Here is an 18,925-nt window from a genome sequence, read left to right on the forward strand (position 1 = left end):
CAGTGCAATCTAGACTGACCTTGAATTCCAGCAATCTTCCTGCCTCAGTTTCCTAAATCCTAGGATGATGCACATGAACTACCATTCCCAGATTCTATTGTATTTTCATCTAATACTGTTTGCTTTCCTGTGATACATATATATGTGTATATACACAGACTTTATAAATAAATGTGGAATAATTAAAATAATAGAGGAGAATTGTTTGAGCAGACTTGATTAAAGATATTTCCACGTACATATGCTTCTTTGGTCTCCCGTGTGCATTTGGGGCCCTGGAGTGAGATGAGCCCCTTCAGTGTGGCAGGGATGACAGTGCCATGGGCCATGGCGAAGCAGCACTCCCTGTTCTGGGGCAGCCATCACAGAGGGAGGGGTTTAAACCTGCCCCCAAGGAGAAGCAGGCTTGATTAATGCTCTGGGCTTCCTGAGTCCGCTTAGATGTTTCCCACTTGAGCCATTGCTGTTGTGTCGGGTGCAGGTTTTTCTGATCATTTGTGGTTTTAAAACAGAATATAAAAAGAACAGTACATTTTGGGAAACTTTTAAAACTACAATTCCCCCAAGTGGAAGTTTGTTTGGGCTACACTGCAGTGGAATAACATGCAAGTGGCTTAGCTCAGGCCAGCCTCCTAGTCTCAGAAGCACTTCCTTGAGTGTTCTTAAACTGGGCCATGATGGCTTTTGGATAGTGAAGAGTTTGTGTAAAAAGAAACATATTCATACAACAAAACCTAGAAGGAAAAACACCAGGATGCTTTCTGGATGCTGAGATCTCAGTCTAGTCAGACTTTTGGCTGACTGGGCACCAACTTGCTCTTATATTTCCCTTTAAACAGGTTTCATGACACATCCCAGCTTTTTGAATTATAAATTCCCTGTCTTGTTTTCCTTGGTTCCAAAGGAGCATCTCATCAGAGATCAGCACAGACAGAACAGCATCCAGCACATTCCCCTGTGACACACAGCCCAGGACCATGTTTGCATTATGTCAACAACAATATTAACAATGGTCACCACCTACCATAGGTTGGTGTGGTGCATGAATGCTGGGCACTGCTCCAGGAACTTTACACTTTATATAATTTTAGGTAAAACTTAATGGTTTATCAAGGGGTAAGTTAAGCCATTTGTCACATTTGTTCATGGGGATTAAAATGTTGAAGAGTCCTTTCATTGGTCAATTAATCCATCATCCAGTTGATAGATCAATCCCATCATCCATCTATCCATTCATCCAGCCATTGTCCATCTATTCAAAATACTGAGTTCAGCAATGATAGTATAAAAGCTGGCTATGGGGAGACAGGAAAGGGGAGACAGAGATTCATCTTATCAATCAATATCTTATTGATTGATAAGAGATGAAAGCTTTTATATCATGCTTTATATCTACTTGTCTCCTGCCTTTTGATAAAAATGATCTGAGGTAACTTAAAAAATATCTAAAGCACATGTAGATAAAAGATAAGACAAAGGCAAGCTAGGTAATTAAAACTTCTGAGGAAATTACTTAATTGAGCCAGAGCTGTTTTTACTTCTTACGGGAAAAAATATATCTCAGATAGATTTATACAAGAGAACAATATTAAAATTAGTAAAAGAATGACTTGACCTTATTTTATAGTAAATAAAAGAAAAACCTGCTGAGGGTTATACCATCCACTATAATGTCTTAAAATTAAGGTGGGAGTTGGTAGTGGTGACTAACTACGATGGGTTGGGCCAAATAAACCCAAGTGAATTGGGCTGCACACAGCTTTCTGATACTTTGCAGTAATCTTAAAGAGTTCCCCATAGGAATATCTAGGCAGAGGATGATCTTATATTTTACAGTTAATCCTCTTATTTAATCTGTAAGTTGTTAGGAAGTTCAAGAGACTTGGGACTGGAGAGTACATATAATATTTGGTGAGATTGAGGGGTATGGCAAATGCTTGAACTTAATATAATTACTACAGTACAGGACACATTACCGTTAATCCCCCTCAAAATACTCTCCTTTGCTTCAAACACATTTACCACTTTCTTAGGCAGCAATGAGTGTCATCTCTCATGTGTATCTTCAGGTGTGCTATCATATCATGGTTGCCTGAATCAATTCAAAATATCTTCATTCCATGATCACTTTGACTCGAGAGAAGAGCTAGATGTTGCCTGAGGCCATCTCTGGTGAATAAGAGGATGATGACACTGCCATGTTTTTACTGACCTGCTTTTCTATTGGATGGCACTTGGCAGCAGCATTCATTATAGTTGATCACACTTTGTAAAGACATGGATAAAAGAGGCCTTCTAGAACTGCTTCAGAAAGTGGTATGAGCAATGGGATAAATGTGTTCAAAACAAGGGAGAGGATTTTGAGGGTGATCAATGGCATTCTGTCTTTTACTATAATAAGTTTTTAAAACTTAAATATTTGCTATGCATTTCTAGAATACCAATGCCTGTGTTAGGTGGGATATTAACAATCTGTATCCTAAATGTACTTACTACCAAAGAGTTTTTCCTTATGCAACTGAATACTAATGCTGGCAATTAGAAATGCTGATATGAAACATTAACTCTGTTGATGCTATTCTATGAGTGAAGTTAGAAAAGTGCACAGAAATCTTACAGGTTACAAAGGAGTCTACATTTGGGATTCTCATTATAACTCACTGTTATCTTTTGAGGACCAATAAGTTTACACTTTGTGATGAGAACCAAACTAGTAATTTAGTTCTGTATCTCTACTGTATTCTGTCCTGCAAGCTGACTCTGAGATAAGATAATACTTTTTCCCTGACTCTTATTAATGGTATTTCTAATAACTCTGATTCCAAGAAGAGCACTTAGTATATGTTTATAAGTATTTCCAGCATTTCATTGCGTTTGCTGAGAAAATCAAAATTGCTATCAATCTTTTTTTCAAGAAGAGAAGTGAATTAAATATGATCACTGAACATGAATCACTGGTTTTTTTTTAACTTAATCTTTATGTAAACTAATGCTCTAGAGATGACTTGATGTACTTCAGGGAAGAGAAGCTCAAACTTGAAAGAAAGAAAAGAAAGGAAAGGAAAGGAGGGAAAAGGAAAGAAAATAAAAGGAAAAGGGAAAGGGAAAGGGAAAAGAAAGGAAAGGAAAGGAAAGGAAAGGAAAGGAAAGGAAAGGAAAGGAAAGGAAAGGAAAGGAAAGGAAAGGAAAGGAAAGGAAAGGAAGGGAAAGGATGGGAAAGGTAAGGCAAGGCAAGGCAAGGCAGAGGGATTGGATTTTGCTTTCTGTGTTTGGATTTTGCTTTCTTAGACATTGTGATTGTCAGTCCAATCCTCCTAATGGGAAACTGAGATAATTCTATGAGATACAGTGCCTGTAAAAGGTTAGACACTTGGTATGTGGAGTTGGAATTTTCCTTTGTTACACTTGAGTTAACTTCATCCTTTATGCCTTTATGGTTTGTTTTGTTTTCAGTACTGTGGATTGAACCCAGGGCCTTTGTACTCAGCTACCTCCCAGTGATTTTCATTTTTTATCTTGAGGCTAAGTGTCAGGAAAACACCAAGTATGGTAGGCTGAACTCAAGCTTGCAATCCTCCTGCCTCAGGCTCTCAGAATACTAGCCTTATGTAATTTCTGTGTGAATCTATTTAGCAAGCTTTAATTTGGTAGCATACCTGGGTAGCTTTTAAACAATAGAACTATGTTTCTCACAGATTTGCAGGAGGAAAGTCTGAGATGAAATTGATTGTAGATTGTGCATTTGGTGAAGGGCTGCTTTCCAGCTCACATATGGGATCTTGTTGCTGTGACCTCACATGATGGGAGGGCCAAGGCTCTTTGCTAAGGCTCTCAGAGTACTAGCCTTATGTAACAGTACTGTTACAATAGTACTGTTAGGGTTCATGTCGAGGTGTCTGTCCAAAGCCTCATGAGGTCACAAGTGGGGCTTTTTCTGAGGTGGCTGAATCTAGAATGTGATGCTGGGATTAAGGGCATGCGATAACTAAATTAGTCTGCTGATTGGTTGAACACCACCCTAATCCTGGTAGCCTAGATAGAGTATAAAAGGGGCAGTTAAAAGTGGCTTATGACCCCCTCCCTTGCTTTGCTGCCTTCTGCCTGCCACAATAGTTTCTCCTCTGTGAGGCCCCTCTGCCATATGCCAACCTGCCTTGGAGCCAATCTATTATGGTCTGAAACCTCTACAAACTGTGAGTCAAGACCAAGATAAAGCAAAACCTATATAACAAGAAATGTAACTTTTGTATCTGCTAAGGTCAGTCAAATCCTCTCAGGATTTACCCTGAAACCCTGTACAACAGTTGATAGATCCTTTGTCAGTGTCAGCCATGTGGATGAGTCATGGCCATTGCATGACCAATGTGCTCTCTGTGAAAGCCTGAGAGAATGTTTTCTCTCCATGTGATTCTCCATAGGCACACTCTACATCATGGATCAGAAAATTTGGGACACAACTGAGTTATAGGGTGTTACAATGTAGGTTATCCTGTGTCCTGAGTGCTCACTGACCTTGAAAGACTAGGGCCGAGATGTTATCTTGATCTTAACCATCCAGCAGAAAAGTATAAAAAACAAGGTACACTGACTTTCTCAGACCAAAAAGCTACAACTCTTGTTGCATAGGTCCTGCTTTACCTTGGTCTTAACCATCCAGTAGAAAAGTATGAAGTCGAAATATAAGAAATAAAGCCATGCTGTTAAGTTGAGCTGTGGGGGACTCAGGTCAATAATTTCTGACATTGCCAGTTAAACAGAAGACCCAATGCTATTATGGGCTACTGGACTCTTTTAGAATATTTTGCTGAGTTTACACACCTATAATATTCAATAGCGGAACTTAGAAAAAATGGGGTATACCGATGAATGTCCATTTTGTATCTGTGTATTCAACGAGGTTGGGATAGATATATAGTTGTTCTCTTAATGAATAGAATGATTGGTTCTAATGGTGTTTGTAAATAGGATCACAAGTCCGTATCTTGTACAGCAATTAACCACTAAGAAGAATATATGCAGTGTATTATTTGTTGAAACTGTCCTTCTGATTTGATTTGAAACTGTCTCATTGCTATCTGTTTGTCAATAAAACTTTGAAAAAAAAAGAGGAAAAAAAATAAAATATAAAAAAAAAACAATGAAATCAGTCAAGCTCAAGGTTATTGTATAATGTCTTGTCATTTTACAGTGTCTCTTTCTAGAGAAGTTGCAATAGATTGAGGGCTCCTTCTTCCCGAAAGAAATAAACTGAAATTGTAACCCAAAAAAAAAAAAAAAAAAAGGTATAAAAAGTAAAGCCATATTAATATGCTGAGCTGTAAAAGGCTCAAGTCAACAACTTCTGACATTGCCAGTCCTACGGATAACCCACTACTGTTATAGACTACTGGACTATGTTGGATTATTTTATTGAATTCATGCACCTACAATATTTAAATGGAATAGAATACCTATCTCTGACAAAACTAAACAAAAAAGGGGGATACAAGTGAAAGAACATTTTGTATCTGTATATACAAAATAGGATAGATATACAGCTACTTTGTCTTAATTCAATGAGAAGAAAGATTTCTACTAATAGTATTTGGATAGGATATCATGTCTGCATCTTGTACTATGAATAATCACTAAGAAGACAACAATATGCAATGTATTAATTACTGAACTGTCCTACTAATCGGTTTTGAAACTGTCTCATTGCTATTTGTTTCTCAATAACATTAATAAAAAACTGTGAGTCAAATAAGCACTTTCCCCTTAAGCTTTGGGTGTTGGATATTTTGTATCAGCAACAAGAAAAGTAACTATGACAGCCACCAACCCCTCATGCCCTAACCATCTCTCCAAGGCCCCATTTCCTAGTGCTATCACTTTGGCAATTAGGTTTCAGCCGTAGGAGGTTTGGGGTAACAAAATGTCTAGGGCAGTGTGGATGTTTTTTCATTAGTTCTTTTTGCTTATTGTAGTTATTGAGGTTTCTTAACTTCTTTCATCTCCACCCATCCTCCCACTTGTACCCACTTTAGGGTAAACCTATCATGTTTAAGGTGTAGCTCAGAGATCTCAGTCTCTAGATGTCTTCTGTGACTTTGCTGCTCCCGCACTTCTCTGTTGGTTTCTTCCCAGGACTTACCATGTCACTGTGTTGAATGGCCTGTGGGTTTGTCTGCAGAGAGGACTCTAAGCCCCATGTAGTCCTTTATGTCTAAGGCATCATGGTTCACTATGTTGGATGTGTGTGTAATCATGATTTGGAGAACTTATAGGTTTATAGGAAATCAAAGTCTTAAATAATGACTCGAATTAATGATTCCTGGGGGTCTCCTGGCACATCTAGACCAAGGTGCTCTCTTTGGCATTAGACTTTTGGTAGGTGGTTTACCATTTTGAGCTGTAATTGTTGATGAAAAAATAGGACATCCCTGGTGCTCATCTCTCTCATGTTGTGTTGTTTCCCTCTAGGTCAGAGGAAAGTATTTGACCTGCCTTTGGGGAGCTGCCTCTTTCGCAGTGATGTATATGACAATGAGTCCTCGTTTCTCTATGACAACTGTACAACATGTACCTGCAAGGTGAGGTGGTGCACAGGGCTGTGGCGCACATGCTAGCAAGAGGGTTAAGATGTCAGGGTTATTAGCCAGTGGGAATAGGGTTTATTTATCAGGTGCAGGCATCTGCGGCACCACTTCACAAGTGAAGTCACTCAGGCTCACCAAGAAATTGATGTGCAGCACTCACCTGATACTCAAGTCATCCTCTAGGCACCCAGAAAATATCTCCTCCTGGGAGGACCTGTCTTATTTTTCTCATTGCTGAGGCAAAATACCAAACACCAAGAGTTAAAGGAGGAAAAGTCTACTTGGCTCCTAGTTTGTAGAATTTTTAGTCCATAATCAGCTGAGTCCAAGGCAGGTGCCTTGGCCATCAGAGGAGACACCCTAAAGATAGCAAAAGCAACAAGGCAAAGGAACAAGACTCTTTCTGACCCTCATATTGTGTGCAGGCTACCCACCCTAGGGCTGATGAGCCCTCACACCCTTGACCCTAGACCTATGTCAAACCAATCAATGGACTGATTCACTGATCATACACCCTTAGGCTTAGCATCATACACTAGATTCAACCACCTCTGAAAAAGCTCTATGACTGCATGGGGCTTTGATGAAATATCTAGACACAAACCAAAACAAAGCCATACTCTGAAAATTGTCCTGAGGATTCTCCAAGCTAGAGAATGGATTATGTGTTTGCATTTTATGAGTTGATTTTTAATAATTTCGGTGTTCCTTTTACTTCACATTTGAAGTGCATAGCAAACCAGAGGGATGATAGGCAAAAAAGCACCAAATATCTTACGTAATGGATCTGCCCCTGTCACTCCCTGGAGGTTAAATGGCCTGGTAATATCATTCACAGGGGAGCTCTAGAACCCAATTTTGGGACTGTTCACTCAGTTCCTTTGCTGACACAGCCCATACAAGGGCAGTATCATCTGGGGTAATATGTTAGCTCTGAATTGATGCTGTTTGATCAAAGATGTTTGGCTTTCCATGAAACCCTCAAAGGTGGACTAAAGCAAAGGCAGAGAACAAAGAGAGCTCTGTCAAGGAAGAATGTTGAGGAGAAAGGCAGGAAGAGGGACACAGTTTGGTGTCCAGTAAGTGGGCTTCCCTGCCACTCCCTGACTGGAGTGGCCTGGCCTCTCACCATGGAGTTGTGAATCACTGAAAGGTGGAGAATGAATACCTGCTGTCCTCAGACACTAGAATGCCCACACCTTATTCCAGATGTTAAGCAATAGGTCACATTTTGAAGATAGAAGTTTTATTGTGAAACATTAAAATATAGCACCTGTAAGATAAGTTTTAGAGAAGTGACAAATGAGTTGTGGAAGGATGGTCAGATAGGACATCTGGTCTATCTGTGGAAAGTCATCTTTCATTTCCCATTCACCTTTGTGACCCCAGGACTCCACTGTGGTATGTGAGAAGAGGTGTTCCCACCCAAGCAGGTGTGACAGAGGCAAGGAGGTCTGTTGTGAGCAGTGCCTTCTGCAAGTGCCCCCAGAAGACGTCAGTGTGTGCAAGATTGGCAATAAGGTTTTCCGGGTATGTCAAGGGTCAAGCTCTTGGGCACCTTTGTCCTGTGCTGCCTGATAAACAGATCTGGGGTAATGCAGGTTGGGATGTTCTATCATCAATATGTGTGTGCACATATGAGTGTATTTGTGTGAATCTAATTAATTACAACATTCTGTATACACTTATACACTTTAAAATCAAGTAAGGGCATTTGAGACAGAGAGGCAATATTTTAAAAGGTGTTTACCTTTGGCTTCATTGCTGGTACAATATCCGATCCTACACTACACTGTTGCCCTTTCTAGTAGGTGGTATGGTCCTGGGCACCCACTGTCAGGAGCATCTCCTTCAGGTGGGGCTCCTCAGGGCCCCTTGCAAAGATGACCCCTACATCAAGATCCTCATGGATCTCAGCTTGCTGGGGTTTTGTGCAAAACACTTTCTTTTAGTACATGGGATTGAACTCAGGACCTTATGCTTGCCAAGCAGGTGCTTATGCCTCTGAGTGATCTCTCCAGCCCACAAAGCACTTTCAAATCTCCTTGTAAACACACTCCTTTAGGTAACAGCAGCCTAAAATAGCTGACAGAGACTGAGTCTGGAGAAAGGTCTACTTGAGGTCTAGTTGCGGTCTTTTTCATCTAAAAGGTACAAGAGAATGGGCAGTCCTTAAAACTGCTTCAGAAAGTAAAGAGGAAGAGGTGAAGTCAATAAAGATCAAGACTTATTGCTCAAGAAAGATCTTTCATTGTGTTTTTAAGCCCAATTCTGTGGCCTGTGATCTTCTTAGATCACAAGCATGGATCTCATCTCTGTCCTGTCCTGGTGGGACACTGAGTGATTACCCATCATAAATCCGATGGGACAAAGAAATTCTTCAAGTGGCTCTTCCTTTGTGAGCAAGTAAATGCATGCCAAAGTGCTACTATGCATTGTGGAAGGAGGGTACCAGCTAGACTGGGCCAAGCTGTGTATGGCTGGTGGTGTCTTCTGCCTCGGACATGTGCTATTGTATGCCCTCTCTTTATGTTCAGAACTGTGGCATGTCTGAGGTCAGACTGACCATCTCTGGCCATCCCAAGTAGCTGCTAGTGCCTGGGATAACAACCATTTCAATCCTATCAAACAAAGGAAAATTAGAGCATTGTTATCGCATCATGTATGAAAACTCATACTTGCTGTCATACAGTACATGAGGAGGAAGATGCAAATATGAGCTGGTTGGACACACAGACATTCTTTTATAACCTGAAGGAAAAAGCACAAATACATGCCCTGAAATCTCTCTCATCTTTATCTTAAATTAGTAAATTATGAGATATTATAAATATAGGTTAAATGTTTTATTAAAAATATTGCTGCAGTAAAAGACACCTAGCCTTGAATTCTTTTTAAAATACTCCCCTCACTTTGGACACATCCATCTCATCATCCTTAGTTCACAAACAGGCCTGGAAGTCCTCTTTCCTATCTGTAATTACATTACTGTGGTAGACTCCGTACCCTGAATCCCAGCCAGAACACTGACCTTTCCTGGTCATTTTGATCTCAGGGAAGAGCCAGCTGTTGCAGGGTACCAGATGTGGTGACTAAGGTGGATGAGGACGAACCATGTTTTATGAGCCTTTCCATTGGATGCCACTCAGCAGCAATGTTCACTGTCTCTGCATATTTTTTTAATTACACTTCCTAAAGACTCTCAGGAAAGAAAACTTCCAGAACTGCTTGAGAAACTGGCAGGATTGATGGGATATCTGTGTTAGAATTTAGGGGGAAGATTTTGAGGGAAATGCATAGCAAAGTGTCATCTACTGTAATCAATGTTTAAAAATTTAAACATTCACCTCATATGTGGTCACACTTCCGATAGGAGACAGCTCAGACACATTCCACCAAAGGACGCCTTTCCTGACTCAGGGTGAGACATTCATTCCTCACAGAGTGGCCCGATCTGCTGGCTCAGCTCCCACAGAACCTTGTGCTCTGTCCCACAGGAAGGCGAGGTGTGGTCCATGGCCAACTGCACCATCTGTGCCTGTGTGACTGGCAGGACACGGTGTCGTAGAAAGCAGTGTGTGTCCATCAGCAGCTGCCCACAGGTATGTCTGGATGGTGGCTGTTTTCTCTTCACCTTAGCACCTTGGGAAGCAGCCTGTGTAAGCATCTTGTGAATGCAGAAGCCCCAGATCTGGCAAGGCCTTCACCTTCCGGGTAGCCAGGTCCCCCACACAGCTTCCTCCATCCACCCAGTCTCTCCTCATGGGAACATCTCCAGCTGGCTCTTGGCCTGGCTCCTGGACTTCTTACTGGCTTCTCCCCAGTCCTCTCCAGCTCTTAGACCTGCTCGTCTTTTGCCTTTTCCCTCCTACTCTCCCTTCTCACCTCATGCCTCTTTTCATCAACAAACATATGTGGTTGCTTACTAACAAATTCCCCAAGAAGGTTCTCCCTCTAGCAGCAGCCAGACCTTTTGTTCAAGTTCTCTGTCTACCTTGGCCCTTGTGGAAATATCTCCTTCCAAAACACATAGTCTGGCACCTTGAAGAAAGCACCATTATCTTTTAAAGCAACAGCTTCATTGAATTCACCTCAGCAACACGAAACCTTTCCAGGTTTCATGCATTTTGGGAGAATGTCAAACCTATTCACATCTTTTCAGGGAATGAGAACAACATATCCATATATTCAGGGCTTGCCCTCCCTTCTCTGTTATAGAGAGCTTAATTTCATTTATGTCTGATATTACGATCAACAAAAAGTTACTGTTTTTTCTTGAGTGTCAAAGGTGGTACAAGAAAACAACAGCTACTGCCCTTGCACAACTGAATAAAGGGGTAAAGAGAAGGGAAGAACTCTAATTAGTCCTGTTTTAAAAAGCCTCAGTAGAAAACAAAAAACCTCATATAAAAGAGAGAGGAGATGCGATGAGTAGATATGAGCAGGAGCTGCTTATAAATATTCACTGGGAAAGGGTTCAAGTCGTTCTGCCTCCTTGAGAGCCTTCTGTGGTGAGTCTCTCAGCACTTGTCAGTCATCTCAGCTTCCTCCTCCTGCAAGACACAAACAAGGGCTGTGCCAATCCAATGGTTGACAGTCATCACTGTCCTTTTGTTGCTGGAAGGGTGTGTTGTTTTTCTCTTATTGCTGAGACAAAATACCTGATACCTGAAGTTAAAGGAGAAAAGGTTTATTTAGCTCATTTCCTAGATGTTCTAGTCCATAATTGGCTGGGTCCAAGGGTGGGTAACTTCACAGAGATCAGCCATGGCAGTAGAAGACAGCTAAAGCAAGGAAGGGAGGAGACTAGACTCTTTCCATCCCTCATGTTTTGTGCAGGCTCTCTCTCCTAGGCTAGGAGCAGCACTCACACCCTCAGTCATTACTCTTGAGCCTGTCATTGTCATGAATCAGTTCCAACCTCATACACTCTAGTTCCAGCCACCTCTGAAAAAGCCCCACCTGGGACTGCATGAGGCCAGACACAATCCATAACACAGCACAGTGTGCTATGTCAGCAGCATCACCTGAATGGTCCTTGTTCCCGGATGGGATGCTTTGGGGCTTCCTGCTGATTCCCCTCCCAGCCCCTCCCTCTGCACCTTTCCAAGCTTGTTAGTGTTTCACACAGACTGCAGCCACAGGGTCCACCTTTCTGTTCCTACATGTCTGTCTAGTGTGTCCTCCCCTTCCTGCTTCCCTTCTCAAAGGTCAGCAGAAAGATTGTGGAAGGTGGCTTAGCCTCCCGTGGGAAGTGTTTGCACTCATTTCTCCTCAACACTGACTGAGGAAATTGCAAAAGCTAAAGCGACTTAGAAATCATCAGTATGTCCTGCTCTGTCCTTTTTGGCAGCCAAACAGCTCTTTTCCGGAAGTCCATGTGTCTTAATGCAGAAGGATTTAATGTTGGATTCCCTGCCTGCCTCCAAGGCAACTCTGAAGAGACAAAGGAGTATGGCCTGTGAGAAGGGCTACCAGAGCTCCAGTTGGGACTGGGTCAGCCTGTCATGACACTGTCCTCTCAGTGCCCCTGATGTGTCCTGAGGCTTTCTCTGTGCTCCGAGGACTGCTTGCACCTTACTCTGAGACCTCCTGAGGTGGGCGCTGTGAGCACTCCTTACACCTGGGTTTGCAGGGTGGCCAGACCTTCACAGCCAATTACATGAGCTGGGCTGTGTGGCTTCACACCTTGCTCTTGGTTTACTTATGATCTACCAGAGAGGATATGCTTAGCTCATGAAGTGCTCATGTTTCTTAATAACAGTGGCACAATAATCTCTAACATCCATTAACCCTTAATAAAGCTGCTTCCTCACAATCGTACAACTAGGCCAATGACACCTTTGATGGAGAAAGTGGTCTGTAAATGCTGATCTCCTTCCATGGAGATCAGTGCCTGACTAAGTGCCTGACTGACAAGTGCAGGGTCCTGAGTTCAGTCCCTGGTACTGCAAAAACAAACAAACAAACATGTCATGCAATAAAAACATGGAAAGACACACAGTGAGGGAAAATCCCACAGAACTTCCAAAAAGTAATGGAAATTACTTAATGTTTCCAAATGCTCAGCCCCACTGGCTCTGAGCTCACCTCAGTGGTGGGACACAGGTAAGACAACACTTTCTGTCAGGAGGACTCTGACCAAGTTTACTGTGAAGTACATCAACACCCACAGGATAAGAGAACCCTGAGCCTGGATTGCAGACACGAAGAGAGAAGACAGACCTTGTGCTATTCAGAGGACAGAAACAAGAAGGCCTTCAGGACAGCCAGTCCAGTCCTCAGAACCCGACACCCAAAGCCTCACTTTACCATCATCAGCACCTTGGCCCGATTTTCTTGGTTTATTTGATATTAGGCTGGAAAAAAAGAGCTTGTCCTCAGCAGACCCTGTATTTTAACATTAACTCAGTATTTGTTTTTCTCCTGATTAGGGTAAAATTCTCAACAGAAAAGGATGCTGCCCAATTTGCACTGAAAGTAAGTTCATTGCTTTGAAAACATGCTGTTGTTATTTGTCTGGAATTTCATGATAAGGAAACTAGTGGTGCCCTTTTCTGCATAGTTTAATTCTGCAGGCCTAGGATGGGGTTGTCCCCCACCCTGTGGACAGCTTAATCCACTGTAACCCTCTCATAGAAACACGATAGAGACAGGTGGAGATTTTTCCAAGAGAACTTGTTGCAATGAGAATTAGGAAGATACATGATCTGATGAGATTTTTCAAAGGACCACATAATAGCGGTTAAGATGATGACATCCAGGAACACCAGACATCCATAATCAAGGAGGGACTCTGCATCTCTCGGGTGAAACCACAAAGCTGTGCTTCCTCCCTCAGCCTGACCCCTGCTCTTCACCCCTTGGCCTGGGCACTGCCAGAGTGGCTATTGGTGAGAGGTTGCAGAAACATTAGCTCATGTGACATTGAAGTCCTGTGATTTTTAACTTTAGCTCTTGGAGCTTTTTCCTACACACGGCCTGTTCTACAAGTTGATTAAGCCTGCACAACTAACCTCAGGGCCAGACTCGGCAGCATTATGATCAGATGCAGAAATATATGTGCATATCATGATTTTAGTCCCCTTCAGGTGCATGTATATTTGAGATAGTGTTCTGAAGTATTTTGTTGAAAGAAGGGTGTTGGCAATGCTTTGTTGGATTAGTTTGGTGCTTGCTAAGCAGGATTAACAAAGCCAGGGAATGTATTAGGAAGTATTGCACAAGCTCATGGGCTGTGAAAAGTGGGCCTTGTGGTAGGTTACACGAGTGTTCCTGGAGTAGGCTTGTCCCTTCTATGTATCTAACATCAGAATTTCTATTGCTAAGAGTGAGTTCAATGTCTTGTATAGTTTTGGTTTTTGCATTGCTATACTTTTGGACAGTAGTATGGAGGATCATTTTGTAAACATGTAAAACTTATACTGGTATGTATTCATATTGCTGTCACCTACCATGTATTAACTATGTTAGAGACAGAGCCGTGAGACAACTATACACTGGAGAAAGGTTCTGACAACTGTACACTGGAGAAAATAAATTACAGACTTAATAAAAAGAGTTTTCTTTGAAGATAATGACGTGCATAAAATAACTTGGAAGAGGCTAACAAGTTTGACCTAGTAGAGTTCAGGAAACATACAAGAAGAACTTGCTGTGATTAACACACCAATTGATTTGAAGTAATGTGTGTAAATCGTAACATTTAATTGTCCTACCAGAGGTGCTTAAAGAAGCTTTTTTTGTATAAGTATTGAGAATTCAACCAACCAGTGGCAAACCTAGGGCACAGGGGCCACAGTGGGCTGTTTGTCATCACTGAAAACTCTAAAAGTTTTGCAGTCATTGAACCCAACACCTTTTCATAGAGCTACATCTCAAGCACTTTGTTTTATTCTTTTTTCCTGCAAAGCTTTATTCTAGAAGGGCTTAGTCCTTCTTGGCAGCTGCCTTCCTCATGGCGGCCAGCATGTTGCTCAACTCCTCATGCTTCCTCTTGGTGTGGATGTGCATCTCCATCCTTTTCTTGATGAACTTGGGGACTTGTTTGTCCTTAGAGACAAACCTTGAGCAGCTCCATGGTGTGCTCCTCATAACGGGCAAAGCTGCATACCTGGATCATGTCCTGGAAGAATTTAGTGAGGTGTCTATGATGGTGCCTGTGCCTCAGTTTGCTCACATTTTTAGTCACCTTGTTGCCCCTGTTGAGGCCCATGGCCATGGGATAGCAGAGGGCCATAGCTACTGCTCTTCAGTGGTTGCTGTGGCTGGCTAAACTTACTTCTTGAGAAAAGGTCTGGCTGGCCACCTATGAACTAGCCATGCAGCTCAGTCTGCCCTCAAGCTCTCAATCCTGTCTCAGCCTCTAAAGGTTAGGATTACAGCCCAGTGTTACCACACCCAACACTATATAGCCAACTTTTGGTTGGTCCACCTTGACTCTGGCTGGCTGCAGAATGCTAGTTTTCTAATTCCACCACTCTCCATTTAGCACTTTTAGTCTATTGTAAACAACAGCCCTTGCCTTAATCCCCCTTATTTGTTTATGATCAGTGTGGAATTTCCTTTGTTAATAAACTCTAGAACCTTTAAATTCACAAACTGCTATTTTAACTGAGATAATTTATATACTAAAAAATTCATTAATTTTAGTGAGTGGCTCCAATGAGTTTTAGTAAATTCAAAGTTGTTCATGTGTTACCAAATCACATTTCCACAATCCCAAGAAATTCCCTCATACCCCCTTGCAGTCATTCCTCCCTCCCTCCTCAACTTGGGAAACTAAACTCTACACCTTTGTCTAATCTGCTAATTCCCTATAAATGGGTAATAAATAATATGTAGTTTTATCTGACTTCTACTTTTCTGAGATTTACATTCGAAGTTTGGTTGCTTTTTATTGCTAAGTTGTACTTATCACATGGAAATGCCATCTCTTATTTCATGCGTTCATCTGTTACTAGACATTTGAATTGTTTCTATTTTGACTATTTACAAATAATTGGGCCCAGGGAGATGGCTCAGTAGAAGAAGCACTTCCCTGGCAAGCACAAGGGCCTGAGTTCAATCTCTGGTTCCACAAAAATAAATAAATAAATAAAAATAATAAAATAAAATAAATAAATAATGTCATTATTAGCACTCAAAAAAAAAGAAAAGGTCTGACTAATGTTTTTGAGTTGCCCTGGCTGGGTTGTAATCCCCCTGCCTCATCATCCTGGGTATCTAGGACCACAAGGTGTACCACCATCCTGGTGCACAAGCATTGCCTCTAGATGGTGCTGTGGCTGCTTTCAGCTTCACTCTTCCCTCAGGGAGGAGCTAGAACCTACATGGTTGAAGGTTTCCTTCTTCCAGCTCCTGTTTCCCTTGCCACGTGAACATTCTATTCCCTTTTTCCAATATTTCGATGAGTTACTGTATTCTATTGTTCAATATGTTATTGGTGATTTTGGGTCTGTGTTTATCCCCATTTGAGAAACTCAGCCCAGCACACAGGGGACACAGCCCAGATGTGGGCACAGTGAGCAGCCATGGAGCTGAAGCAGAGTACATACTCTGAGTGCTACTGCTGAGACACAGCCAGAAAATCCAGCAGCACTGCCCTCCACTGTGGGAGGTGAAAGTCAGAGCCCCTGGTTTCACTTTATATGTCTTTTATTTAATTCCCTTGCCCTCCAGTGGATTATAACTTGATGCAGTCAAAGTCCCACTATTTGCTTTCATTGACCAGAAGATAGAAATGACTTTGGAGCCCTTCTCTGATGGCCTGCAGCACTGAGTACTAAGCTCGCATCTGGCTGCACATACATGTTCACACGTGTGTGTTTTGAATTGTGCAGTAGGTTTGTCTGTGTGCTCTCTTCCATTATTTTTCTTGGGGGGAGGCAAGCCCGTGTACAAACATAAATGAAACAGGTTGATTCCAGAGCTCAAATACCCCAAATCTCTTTTTTATTTTCAGCATTGGTTGAATGAGTGTTGCCTTATTTCCAGTGGGGATGGCACTGTGCCTTGTGTTTCTAACCTCTTGTAGAATTTCTTCCTGCCCATGCTGGTCTGCTCTTGGTCACATTCAATAGCAAGGAAGGAACATGAATGTGTAGACCTTTCTCCAGGTGCCCTTGCAGTGCTTAGCAATGATGGTGACTTACACTCCTGCGGGTGGAGAGTGATGCTGGAGGATGCTGAGATTTCTACCAAAATGAGGGGGAAACTCCTCTTAAAACCTGACCTGCAGGCTGGGGATGGAGCTCAGTGGCACAGTGCCTGTCTAGCAAGTGCGAGGCCCTGGATCTGACTGCTAGTACCAGAAAACAAAAATAGATCTACAGATTTACAAACAGTATTGCCATCTTTGAATTGCTTGAAACTGTTGTCTTTCCTCTTTCCAAAAGAAAAGGAATCAATTTGAATTGGATGGTTTCTTTCAAGTAAGATATCTCAGATGAGCTAAATAATCTTCAGAGAGCTTTGGGCAAGTGCTACTTCTTGCCAAGATATGAGATGCAGCCTGGAGGTGGGGCCCAGGCTGACTGTGAACCAGGGGCCAAGAGGGCCACTTGCTACATGTGAACAGCTCTTGGTTTACATGAAATGTTGTTTTGCTGTGAGTTGGAAACAGTACATGGAATGTTAACTTGGTGTTCCCACAAGAGATCTGAATCAGATAAGTTCTTTCAGATCTAGAAGCAATACTTAGCATTGAAGTTTTCACTGATAACAGCAATATGTGAGAATTTGTTTATCTGCCTCTATGACTTTGCATGTGTGAACAGGGAGGAAGGACAGGAAGGAGGGATAAAGAGAGATGGCGAGGCTGATTATATGAGAAATTTAATGTCTTTATTGTCTACAAAACCAGAAGCATCCAGATGTAGGTAGCTGCTTTTAGGTGTCATGGATTAGTAGATAGTGGCTGTGCTTGTACGACCTGCTTGTGCCCTGAGCTTCCCAACCTCAGGGAATGCTCTGGATTGCCCAGCTGTGCTGCAGGTCAAGGGTGTTAGCACGACGTATTTCATTGCAGTAACCTCAAGGGCTCCTCACCCATAGCAATGAGAAATCTATATGCCAGCAACTTAGCGTGCAAGGAGATTCACAGTTTCCAGGTGACTTCCTAATCTCCCAAGAGTGAGTTTCTAGCTGTGTGCAGCTCCTGCATCTGCCCTAGCTCCTGTGGGTCATGGCTCACACCCACCTCCATGGCAGAATTTGCCCCATGGAGTTTGTGCAGGTCTCACTTCAGCCCCTGTGCTACCTACAGGTGTATACAACCAGACAGGTTCATCCTAGGAGGAAGAATGGAAGAACAATTTCACTAATTTCCTGGGAAAAAAGCCACAAGGAAAATGTGACCTGGGGCTATTTTAGGAGAAATCATTGAAAAAGGATCTGAAAATTACCACTTCTGTGTTTGAGTAACATTTATGGCCTCAGAAACTGCAAGTGACTCCAGTTCTCTCAGTCCTGAGATTCTGTCCTTAACTGGGAAAGCAAGGAATTGTGAAACCAGTGCTTGAGATAATGTGAAAATAAGAATTTGAGGTACTGGTCTACATGGCTTCTCTGGTCTTGGCTTGAGCATCTGCAGTTGGGTTTGAGGCCACTCCTATGGCCATGGTGGCAGACAGTGGCACATGAAACCTGACCTACTTGGTGGCCAGGGGACCTCACACTGGAGGGAGAAGCAGCACTAGAGAGAGGAGGAGAAAATCATGTTTGTTTCCTACACTTCTCCCCCAAGAAATACTGTGACTAACTTTTCTTGCTGTATCCTGGTTCAAAGTTGAAGGAGGAGACTGCAGTCACTCCCTGTCACTTGGGTGGAGTCACTTTTATCTACTTCCTATTAGCAGCTGTTTTAGTTGCACAATGAACTACTGTGTATCAAGTGCCAACACCCTGTTGAAGGGACAGTGGGTGCTACACTGGGACAAGTAGAGTGAGGACTTGATGAGTCTCAGTAGGTCGTACTCGTTAGTTAGCACAAGGAGGATGATGGTGTCACCAACATCAGATCACAGTAGCAGCAGCAGCAGCTAATGTTTTGTAGTATCTACGATGTGTCTAAGCACCTTCCTTTGTTATGCCATTTGATCTGATTTCCCCTCAAGATAGTGATTTGACCAAGAAATGGCATCAACTCTCTTTTCAAGTGAGGGAGTTGAGGCAGGGAGGTTGAGATGACCTACGGCAAGCTATGAAGATGGAACTCCCTCCAGGCAGCCTGGCCCCAGAGCCTGGCTGCACAGCTTTGCCACCTCTCATCTTTTGTGCATCTGGAGAGGGAGGCTCAATGAGGAGGGAAAGGAGGCTTTCGGGAGGTTGTTCTGGGGCTAGGGCTG

The 18,925-nt window shown here is 42.4% G+C and overlaps 1 protein-coding gene across 1 annotated transcript in view; it reads left to right on the top strand.

Annotated features, from left to right (window-relative positions):
• LOC101590098 (BMP-binding endothelial regulator protein) overlaps positions 1–18,925 on the top strand; it is a 311,194-nt gene that overhangs the window by 188,386 nt on the left and 103,883 nt on the right. The window contains exons 9-12 of the mRNA XM_023721292.1: positions 6,463–6,572; positions 7,968–8,108; positions 10,076–10,180; positions 13,013–13,058. Coding sequence (XP_023577060.1) covers positions 6,463–6,572; positions 7,968–8,108; positions 10,076–10,180; positions 13,013–13,058 — 402 coding nt within the window. The remainder of the gene's footprint in view (positions 1–6,462; positions 6,573–7,967; positions 8,109–10,075; positions 10,181–13,012; positions 13,059–18,925) is intronic.

This window comes from Octodon degus, unplaced genomic scaffold (genome assembly GCF_000260255.1).
Source record: "Octodon degus isolate 3935 unplaced genomic scaffold, OctDeg1.0 scaffold00081, whole genome shotgun sequence".
In the NCBI taxonomy this organism is placed as follows: Eukaryota; Metazoa; Chordata; class Mammalia; order Rodentia; family Octodontidae; genus Octodon; species Octodon degus.